Source organism: Oryzias melastigma, linkage group LG20, assembly GCF_002922805.2.
Source record: "Oryzias melastigma strain HK-1 linkage group LG20, ASM292280v2, whole genome shotgun sequence".
Taxonomy (NCBI): domain Eukaryota; kingdom Metazoa; phylum Chordata; class Actinopteri; order Beloniformes; family Adrianichthyidae; genus Oryzias; species Oryzias melastigma.
The window spans coordinates 4,284,685-4,296,080 of record NC_050531.1 but is presented as its reverse complement, the minus strand read 5'-3'; the positions used below and the strand labels follow the sequence as shown (position 1 = coordinate 4,296,080).

General features: G+C 40.4%; 1 protein-coding gene across 3 annotated transcripts in view; it reads left to right on the top strand.

The window, feature by feature from the left end:
• Window positions 1–11,396, top strand: part of cdh19 (cadherin 19, type 2) — a 54,795-nt gene that overhangs the window by 25,399 nt on the left and 18,000 nt on the right. For all 3 annotated transcript variants that reach the window (XM_024280415.2, XM_024280418.2, XM_024280417.2), the window contains exons 5-6: window positions 1,540–1,707; window positions 3,729–3,919. In XM_024280415.2, coding sequence (XP_024136183.1) covers window positions 1,540–1,707; window positions 3,729–3,919 — 359 coding nt within the window. The remainder of the gene's footprint in view (window positions 1–1,539; window positions 1,708–3,728; window positions 3,920–11,396) is intronic.

Genomic DNA, 11,396 nt, shown 5'->3' with positions numbered 1-11,396 from the left:
AGCCATGTATCGCGTATCGTATCGTATCGTGAGGTACCCAGTGATTCCCAGCCCTAGTGTGGATGGAATTGTTTTTAAAACGATCACGTGTGGACGCAACACTTTTTGTAAAACGGAGGTCAGCAGATATGCGTTAGTAGAAATACCCGCCTACGTGTGGACATGGCCTTAGCCACCCTTACCAATACTGGTTTCATCTACACATTTTTCATTTATTTTTACATATTTCATTCAGTTTGAAACAACTTTAACATACCTGCAGCAACTATGCTAGTAACGAGGGTACAACATTTTTGCAAGCTCGACAAGCTAACGCTGGTAAAAAATGTACAACTTCTAAATCCAACATTTTTTCCTCGAGTACCTTCACAATGATGTTTAGGGAGTTTGTAGAAGACATGAAAATCTCTCGAAGAAATACAAATTTGTAAAAGGTGTTAATTTGATTTACTTATTCATATTTGGTGGCGGTGGGGGGAGTTCAAGATGGCGACCACTTTCCAAAGTTAAAGGTGGTTATGGACTAAATATCGTGTGCGAAATTTCGTGAAAAACTATTTGTGCAAAAATGTAAAATTGTCACATTTGCCAAAATAATAATAATTTCAAAACTTCCTTTAGATATCACCAACATGTATCTTTTGTTTGTGGATTTTACAAAGTTTGGGATGGATTTAAGCCTCATTTTCACTTAGCGGTAAGGTCTGGTATTTCCATATGGAGAGTAAATAGTATTATTCGATTCAGTTGATTTGTAACTCATACATTTGTCACCAACAGTTATCCAAATCACCAATTACGCATTGACAAACCAACAATCCAAATTTCCATTGTAAAACGGACCCATTAATGAGTACCGAACCGTACCTCTCAGGGGCCCCAATCGGTTGTAGGTAAATAGAAAAGTGAAACTGAGTTGGACGGAGCCGCTGTAGTCACCGTTGATTGGCAGAAAGTAATGATGACATCAGAAAACACCAACACATTTAAGCTAACGTTAGTTATAATTCGGGTTTTTGCGGTTTCCTGTGTATTCTTTTGGTCACACCTCTATATCGAAATTGCCTTCAAACAAGGCTGTGGTGGAACTGCAAAGGTTCCTTGCCATCCTTGGCGACGGTGTGATAAGTTAGCTAGGGGCAAGCTAGCGGTCTACACCACGCATGCCCGTGAAAACAAACCGCTCAGTGGAAACGAAGCTTTAGAGTCCTAAAAGGGATTTTGGCTCCATTCATTTCTTTGATGGTTTCTTCTGCTGTGATGTCACTTGTCTCCTTTTTTGAAGATTGAGGATGGTCATTCACTATGTCCAAAATTCTTTTTCACCAGATACTAGGCGTGTGCAGATTTTAGAGAGTTTCTGTGCATGTGGAAGGGAACAAACATTTTTTTACCAAAACACTTAGTAAGAAGGAAGAATAGAGGTAAAAATTGAGTCCTTGAAATTCTTGCAATTCCGTGTATATCAACAAAAATAAGCACAATATGTTGGCGATGTGAGATTTGATGAATCCTTTCACCATTTAATTCCCCTTTCAGGGATTGTTGTAACGTCTTGGCCTGACCTGGACCGGGAAACTCGAGACGAGTACCTGGTGGTGATCCAGGTGAAGGACATGCTGGGCCTCAGCGGCGGTTACTCCTCCTCCACCACGCTCACGGTCATCCTGACGGACGTCAACGACAACGGACCCACGTTCCAGCGCCGTGAGTCTGCTGCACGCACTCAGCTAAAGCGCCAAAATGAGATTTCTTTTTGTGTTTGGGTTCAGGTGGGGGGCTTCGTGCTGCCAGCGCTGCTGTGCGTGCCATGTTGTTCAGCCAGCAGCAAAAATTAAAAGTAGGGAGTGGAAAAAAAATGCGAAAGAGAAGGGGATGTGCTGCTCATCTGTGTGTGAACGTTTGCATGTGCCACACACTGAATGAATTTAATCATTCACACATGAGCAGATATTTGTCATGACCTTTGGAAACAAACCAAGCCATCTCAGCGATAAACCTTCCTACAAATGCAGAGAGAAAAAAAAATCAATTTTGTAGACAGCAAGGATGAAGCTTTAACTATTAATGTCACATTCACATTCATTGCAGGTACCAGAGGATCCATGCCTCATATGTTCAGGTAAAAAGGCCCATAAATATTAGATGGCCACACTTCACTCTGAACTGTGCCCCTTTGCTTTGTCACATAATTGCATATTATTATGAGTCTTCATTTATGTTTTCTTTGCTTTGGGAGCAGCTGTGTTAGTCATCCAAGCTGCTCAAAGATGCAATCATGTTTTCTCAACGTCTTATTCGTCATCCTCCATCACTATTCCCACCCCTTTTTATCGTGTTATCACTTTAGCTGACTCTAAGGAGCGATCACCAACTTTCTGTTTAGTTTAGTGAGCAACTTTTCATTGCTTTCCAGCATGTTCTCCACCACTGTTCACTTGGAGTTTGAGCTTAAAGTCCAACTCCAATAATCTCTTCTCAAATGGTCTTTTAATTATCATTTTTATCCCAAATAAAGAAAAATATATGTCATTTTCTAGGACATAGTTTCTACAGAGCGGCAACAGTTCACTAGACATTCCCCTCATTCCCCCATCTGTTCACATGCTAGCTTACAGCTCCTCACGCCGCTTATCCAGCCGTAAAATTGAGGTACCGCACTAGATTGGTTCAGGTCATACTATGCGTCTTAATCTTGATGGTTTTAAATCTAGAATAGCTCAGATATCTTCTGGAGTTCCACAAGGTTCAGTGTTAGGGCCACTTCTTCTGCTTCCGTTGGGGTTGATTCTAAGGCCCAATCCGAATTCTTCCCTTCTTCTTACTCTTACATTTAGCCCTCCAAACAGAAGGTTATGGAAAGGGTTTCTAAATTTCGGACGTCACTTCCACTCGATCACGTCACCAATGTAAACTTCTGTGCTTCAGAGTACCCCCATGTGAAGACAAACTCGGCTCCTGCACGGCACAGCGTAACACCCTCACAACAGAGGGCTCTGTATCGTTCTGCTTGGAGGGTAGGCCCTTAAAAAAATAGCACTACAAATGTCCCTAAAATGGGAGGGTAGGGGTAGAGAGAAGGGACAAAGTCAGATTTGACCTTAGAGGACACTGTGCTTCCTTTAATGTATACGCTGATGACAGTCAGATTTATCTGCCATTAAAAAAATTGAAGTTTTTTCTACCAACCTGCTTGTATCATATCTCTTTGATATTAAGGACTGGTTGGCCAAAGTTTCCTGATCTCCCGACCTCTCACTGCAGTGCTGCCTTGGAACACAAGTTCTTCCTTACAGATATTGCATTGGACACTTGTGTCTTTTATTTATTTTTTATATTGGAGTGTTGTCATGATACCAGAGTCTTTCTATAACTTCCTGTGACACTACTACTGATCAGGATTAGCACTACTGCGCATGTGTGTCAAAGAATATGGCAGATTCGGCAAAGGGGGTGCCATCCAAACATCACTACTAAATTTGAGTCGCTGATTGGTCAAAGTTCAATCTGATTTAACTTTCAACATTACTGCATGGATGTTTTGTACAAACAGTTAAAAAATCTTCTTAAAATTGTGCATGGCTACTTGTGAAAGTAAGTTTTGCAATAGTTAATTACTCGTATTTAGATTTTATTGGAGGTGGTCACTTGATATCGCATTTTTGAGGGCGATACAACCGTATAGTTTCAGGGTATGAACATGACACTTAGAATGTTTTTTCCCCCAGACCTTTACACCTTTACTGTCTCGGAAAATGCGGCCGTTGGCAGCACAGTGGGCAGAATCATGGCAGACGATGGAGACATTGGCATCAATGCGAGAATGACATACACTCTGGAGGACGACCTGGAAGAGAGCGCCACGTTCATCATCCAAACGGACCCAGTGACTCAAGAGGGACAGCTTCTGCTGGCCAAGGTGGACACATTTACACTTTCTACTCCCCAATCACAATCTGTAATCTGAACTGTTTGGAAGGGACAAGTGCTCTGGGACAAACCCAAAATCAATAGAACCTATTTGTATTTTTACTGACATGAACCTAAACCAAACCCAAACTTTTCAGAGTATGACCTGACAATGCAGTTTGAACACTAAAGAGGTGATTCTATCACACACATAAACTTAACTTACAGGCCACATACACCGTCAGGTCAAACCACAGAGACAGATAATGGAAATAATTACATTTACAAATTACTTCAAAAATCATTTCATTATTATACAATGAGGCATTCCACTGTTGTAGCTGCTCACTCATCCATGTAATATAAATCAAAAGAGCTCAAATCAAAGACACTCTGACCTTTTTTTCTTTGTTCTTGAGAATGTTTTCCTGTTTATCCATTTGAGTTTCTCATCAACTGCTGACTGAAAATGGTAACGCGTTGTTTTCATCGTGATTTATGGAGGGAAAGATGAGGAAACATGCTTAATTCAAGGCTCAATCTTAAGTGCAAAACACACACACCAGTCTTCCAGTTTCAAAAGGTCTACTTTCTTGACCCCTAAAAGGATCTCCAGACTCTAAGAATTTAGGTGTGCGGGTCAGACTTCATTAAACTCAAGGAGCTCTTTCTCAGAAGTGGTGAGTAGAGGTGGGGTTACAAGAAGTCTCATTTTTCCAAAGGTGGAGTTTTACAGAAGAGTGGCCCACAAGCGTCTTTGTGTCACCAAAAAGCTTTGTAAAGGAAAAGATCAGAATGTTATGGGTCAGGCTTTTGTCTCATTGGGCTACAACGGCGAGCAGACACCAATGCCTCGCTTCCACTGAGCAGTCCAGACCGAACCAGTACGGGATTTTGAGCATATCCATTATAAAATTGACCCATTAGGCCGGATCGATTCTTTTTGTTTTTGGTCCCCTGTCGGTTGTAGGCCCATAGAAAATGGAACGCACCAGTTAGGGTGGAGCAACCATCCATTTATTGGCGGAATGGTATCACAACAACAGCAAGCGTACGGCCAGCACTTTTCCAACTCAAGATCCAAGTGGAAAGTTCTGTCCTCTTTTCAGCCAAATTCTTCTTCGCCTCCTTATTTTCCTTTATTGATTAGGGACTTGAGACATGTCGAATCCATACATTTGGAGAACCACCGTGGTCACACTGCTATGATGCACAGCTACATCATGGGTCTACACCCAAGAACCCAATATTTAGTCCTGCGATTGATCCTCGATGGGTCCTCACCAAGTATCGATCTTTTATTTCCGTTTGAAGAGATGTAAAACGTTATATTTGTCATCCTTTGGTGAGATGTTCCTTTGGAGGTAGATAGGGGGCCCACGTTTCAAGACTGGTTGTCGTGGGCACCAATGTGTCTGGCAGCTACTTTTTTTGGTTCTGCTGTTTACAACAATTTTGCAATAAGTAGTGGCACTGCTGTTCATGTTTATTATTTTTAACACTGAATTTTACAGATAATTCCTATTCAATTGGTGTCAATGCTTGTCAAAGACAGTATAACTGATTTGCACAAAAGTATTTATTATTTGCTGTACAAAATAAGACACAAGTTGTTTATTATGATTGTGTTCAAGCTAAATAAATAAGGATATATTTTCCTAAAAAATATGTTGTTTTATTATAATGTGATCTATTAGAGAAAATGTATTATTTGAGGAATGTGGCTAAATTAAAATCAATTTTATCTAAATCTGACCTTGAGCTGATAATACATGCTTTATTTCATTAAGCTTAGATTAGTGCAATTCCCTTTTTTCAACAAACAATCTCTGAAACGTTTTCAAATGGTTCAAAATTCTGCTGCAACACTTTTATCAGGAGCCAATAAACGCGCACATGCCACCATCTCCTTTCATTGTTACATTGGCTTCCGATTAGTTTTAGAATACATTTTAAGATTTTAACTTTAGTTTTTAGAACTTTGCATGGACAGACCCCAGGCTACCTTTCTGACCTTCTACAGCCCTATTCTCCTGCTTGATCCTTGCGATCTGAAGCCCTGAACCTTTTAACCGTTACGAAAACTCATTTTAAAACCAGAGGTCATCTTGCCTTTCAGACGGTTGCTCCAAAACTCTCTGCTGAGTGTTTTAAAAGCCAGCTGAAGATGTTTCTTTTTAGTAAAGCTTTTAGCTGATATTTTAATTTTATTTTGCCTTCCCCCAACCTTTGAGTTTTTGCTGCTATTAGTATTTTATCTTTTTCCTGTATTATTCATAAGTATTGTTTTTATTGATTTGTCCTGTATTTTATCTTTTGTGAAGCACTTTGTGGGTGGTACTCTGTGAAAAGTGCTATTTAAATAAAGACTTACTTACTTACTAGAGATGATTTTTAGCAATTATCGCAGTATCACAATATCATCAATATCTTGAGCCATGTATCGCGTTTAGCGTAACGCATCGTATCACCCAGTGATTCCCAGCCCTAGTCACAACGAGGCAAAAGTGTCCTTAAAAATATGCCTTTAAGCAACAATCTCCATTTGAATTTACTTGGAAAAGCAGAAGATTTACACGGATTTTCTTTAACCATTTTGTGCAAATTGGCCAACAAGTCAACCAATTTTTAACCTTTTGTGCAAAACACGACACCCCCCAGTTCTGCTCGATTTTGATGTTATCCTGTCTAAACTCACTGGATTCCGCTCATTATTAAGCTCAAACTTGGCCTGGTAGTGACAGTCGCTAAAGGAAGCTGTGCTACGGAAGAAAACACACAGGTGTAGCACAAGGATGGACCAACTGGCCAGTTATTCAGAAAGTCAGACTCTCTTTTTGTTCTTCGATTCCAATTATATTTTATGGACAACTATGCAAAGTTATCCCAAACATGTAACGGACCCAATACTGTTTGAAACTAGTTTACGTCTCCTGCCTTTTGAAATAAAGTTGTTTAGCAAATTGTTTGGACTCAAGCAGGGAGAGGCCAACGACCTGCAACTCAAACAAGAAACTTCAAGATTCTTGCAAATGTAGAAATGACACTTGATACTTTGATCCAAGATGCCAAAATCCAAATAGAAAGCACCATTGTTCATTCATGCACACAAATTACAACAATATCTTTTGGGTACATCTTTCTCCAACGCGATTCATCAAATTTGCTTCAGCCGCCTCTCTTCAGACACACGTCAAATTAGCTGCTCCCTGCTAGTCCGTAAATATGTTTTCAAAATTTATGCTCCTGGTGTGTGTGGGAGGAGCTACTATCAAATGTTTTTTTTTTCCCTTATTGCACATAGAAGCATCGACTGTGTATCTGTTTATCTCATGTCAAGTCAATGGAGGGAAAACACAAACAATGTTGAGAGATCAGGTTTATTTAAAGCCGTTGTACAAAACCATCATAATCACCTCTACATGTCTCAGTTCCCTTTACTTAAAGTAAGTATACACAAGTTTATTTTATGCATACTTTTTTATTACTAAAATTAGGTTTGTATACTTTTAGATTACTTATTAGGTACTTATTAGATATAAACTTTATAAGTTCTTGTCACATATACTTGGATTATACTTCATATTATACTACAATTCTAAATGTATTTAGCCAGTAATTGTCATTGCCCTTAACCATTTTCTTACACAGCATTAAAACTGGAGTAGATGTATTCCTGGGATATTTCCCGTATATTAAAACTGTATCTTAATACACTAAATTCACATTCAAATTAATGTTATTTGTATAGCACCTTTCATGTTAAAGGAAACAGGTCAAGGTGCTGTAAATAAAAACAGAAAACACAAAGACATGCAGTAAAATAATAAGATAAATCCGTAATAATAAGAAACACAGAAGAAAACAAATAAAATGGAGAAAGAAAAGCTAAAGTACTATCCTTAAAAGTAACCTGACGGCGCCGTCCATGCTGTCCTCAGGACTAATCAGCAGAAGTTTATTACTTGTAAACTAAAAGCAACCCGTAAAAGCTACATTAGATATACTTCAAAGTTTATCGTCATAAACTTAGAATAAACTTAAACTTTACTACCAGTAAGTTAATAGTACCAGAAAGGTTACTTTAAGTATTCTTCTGAATATACTTTTTTTAAACTAAAAGTCAGTCAATTTAAGAAGTATACTTGTTAGTAAACTGTAATATACTTTTCAATCCTTAGGTATGCTTTAAAGCATATACTTGAAGTATAGTTTTTTTTGGTAAGATCAATCAGTGAGCTTCACCATCTACTGCAGGAGCTGCATCTGAATGACGGCCGCTTTCAGCGGTACTTCCGTCTCCTGTGACCCAGTTTGACAACTTACTGACCAGCATTAGTCCGAGGAGGGAAAAAAAAAATTTTTTTACATTACTTTCGGAAGAGAACGATTAGATTATACTCCGACTCCAACCAATGGTAGCGTCATCAACGTGTCATAGGCCAAAGCTAAGTTCCTGATTGGTTGACGTGGATTCTTCGCCAAAGTTTAGATATTTGAACTCTTGAAACCTTGAGCTGCAGGACACAAAACGTGTTGCTCCCAGACCATGGCGCCGCGCCTGATGATCAAAACTTCTGATTGTGTCTGTACATCGAGTTAAAATTGAAAGTGGATGCCCCTGATGTGCGAATCATGTCCGGTGTGAAGGTAGTGGAAGTCTTAAATTGGCTCTTGGTGGGACTTATTGTTGAACAGAGTAAAACTGCACTGGAGTCAAACAGAAGCCCAGTGGTGGCCTGATGGGAGCTTGATGTCAGGATGAGAAATTTGATTTTGTGGAGACGGGCTGCAATTCACCATTGAGAACAACCAGTTCAGGCTGTCAAAACAGATCCCAAAAGTTAAGCAGAGTCGATGGAGAATTTTACAGTCAAAAGATTGACACATGGTCGTGTTTCTTATCTTAAGCAAATAGTTAGAAACAAAGAGGTCTTTTTACGATCTCAATTGTTGCTAACAAAAATTTAGAAAGTTTGGGTGTATATAGGAAAATGGATGAAGGGATTCCGTTGACGTTGTGTTTTCGAGTATATATTTCATGTAGTGCAGACAGGAGTCCTGTATTCCTGGTAGTGGCAGCATCAACTGGACATAACTTTAGTAGTGCTAAAATGGAGACCCACGGAGCACCCAGGGCAAAAATACTATTACTGGCTATAAAAAAGTATTTCCTTTTTTTGTGAATTTAAATGCATTTCCAGGTCAGGCAGAGCTATTCGAGTCTCCTGCTGCACTTTCTTGACACACTCATCTCGGTGCCTCGTGCACCGCATTCAGCGAGCCCTTTTAATCATGCACTGAGCGTGCCTCTCTGTAAGCTGAGTAATCATCCACCCTTTATATGCAGCCTATATGAATAACAAAAGAGGGCTAGTTAGAGGTTCAGAGCATCAAAAGCTGATGCATCTGAATCCCCTGATGACTATCATCAGGACGGACATAAAAAGACGTTTTTCTTTAAATTGAGATACAATTCAGAGAACACAAAAAGAGGCCAGAGGATGATGCAGTGGAGGAAGAAGGAGTGCAAGGTCAAGAGCAGATGAGGGCAGTTTCCGAGCGGGCCGGGTGACATTAAAGGAATGAAAGTTGGTCCTTTTTTTGCATTTCCAAACATCAGAGAAAGCTGCAATCACACTGGACAGGATTTTTGCGTCAGGGTCGTCAAGTTTCAATGTTAAGTCCGTTTGCAGACAGGATCTGTGGTCAATATGCTAAGTTTGGTGAGTTTCAGAGCATCAACTAATGGGAACTCAGCTTTGGGCATTTTCAGTGACTTGATCAGCAGGTTGAAACAAGTCCAATATGGCTGCTCAATAAGAGGGTTTTCGTTCTGAACTTTCATCCGTTTTCTTAACCCACTGTGGCCGCGGGGATGCCAGAGACTATGACAGAGCCCATTGAGGTGGAGCGATTGAGCCCGCTACAAAAGCTAGCTACCCGGTGAGAACGGCGGAGTGAGCTCCGCCACCCAACGTCGAGCATTGCTAGCAAGGTCCGCCACCCAGTGTCTAGCAGATCTAGGAAGTTCGGCTGCTACGGGTCCAGCAGATCTAGGAAGGTCTGCCGCCAAGGGTCCAGCAGATCTAGGAAGGTCGGCCGCCAAGGGTCCAGCAGATCTAGGAAGGTCGGCCGCCAAGGGTCCAGTAGATCTAGGAAGGTCAGCCGCCAAGGATCCAGCAGATTTAGGAGGGTCGGCCGCCAATGATCCAGCAGATTTAGGAAGGTCGGCCGCCAATGATCCAGCAGATTTAGGAAGGTCTGCCGCCAATGATCCAGCAGATCTAGGAAGGTCTGCCGCCAAGGGTCCAGCAGATCTAGGAAGGTTTACTGCCAAGGATCCAGCAGATCAAGGAAGGTCCGCCGCCAAGGGTCCAGCAGATCAAGGAAGGTTGCGGGACAGACATTTTTCAAACTGGGTCACAGTCGGATTGAAGTAATGTTTAAAAATGGCCGTCATTTGGGTACAGCTCTCGCTGCACTCCAGCTCTCCAAAACATAGAAACCCAAGCTACTCGCTTAACATCATCCATGTTTTCAATGATGAGGCAACAAATGAAGTCTAGAAAAACTTTGGCAGTTGCTCCTCTGACACGTGATTGATGCAAATTTGACGTGCAAATCGGTGCAAATGCAGCTTCAGGAAACGTAACCCATCCTTTGACGGGGATACAAGGGAATTCCAATTCCTTCTCAGAGCAGACTTCTCTGTCAGCTTTAGTCATGCAAGACGGAGGATCATTTAAAACCCCAGATGTAGAAATTAGAATGTTTTCAGCAATGAAACAGACATTTATTTGCATCTGTTAAAGTCGGCATAAATGCTCCAGCGGATCATCATTTATGTCCATCTTTGGTAAAACAATCAAGCAGAGTGTCTCTCTGAATTAGAATGAACACAAAAAAGAGGCGTTGATTGTCTTTATCTCTGATAGTTATGGCCTTCTTGCTGTTTTCATTTTACAGGCATCATAACGGTAATCAAAAGCACATCGTTATTTAAGTTTGGGCTCGCGGCGTGCAGCTTATAATGATGACAAAGTCAGCTGGTAAAATCTAGTCCTCAGTTTGATCAGATTTTGGCCACAATTTCATAACATTTTACACTTGGTGCTCTACCGGTTGATGACTAAACATCATCTGAGATTTACTTTGATCTATGCTGTACTTCTTAGGGAAAAATCAAGCAAATTTAAAGAAGCTTCTCTAAGGAAGTTGAAGGTGTTGTGGCCGAATTAGGGTATCCATCTACAGTTAAGTACAGCAACAGAGACTTCCTGCTGGTTTGGTGGATAAACACAATAATTTTATTTTGTTTTGCTACATCTTCAGAGTGTTTTTGCTTCTTTAAAATCATTCTATGTATACTATAACTCATCTTACATTTTCCCTTTTTTTCCCCATATTCATACTTTCCTAGTTGATCAAAAGATCCGGCATTCAGATAGAAATATTTTTTTTTTTTGGGCCCGCCTGGGTTGATG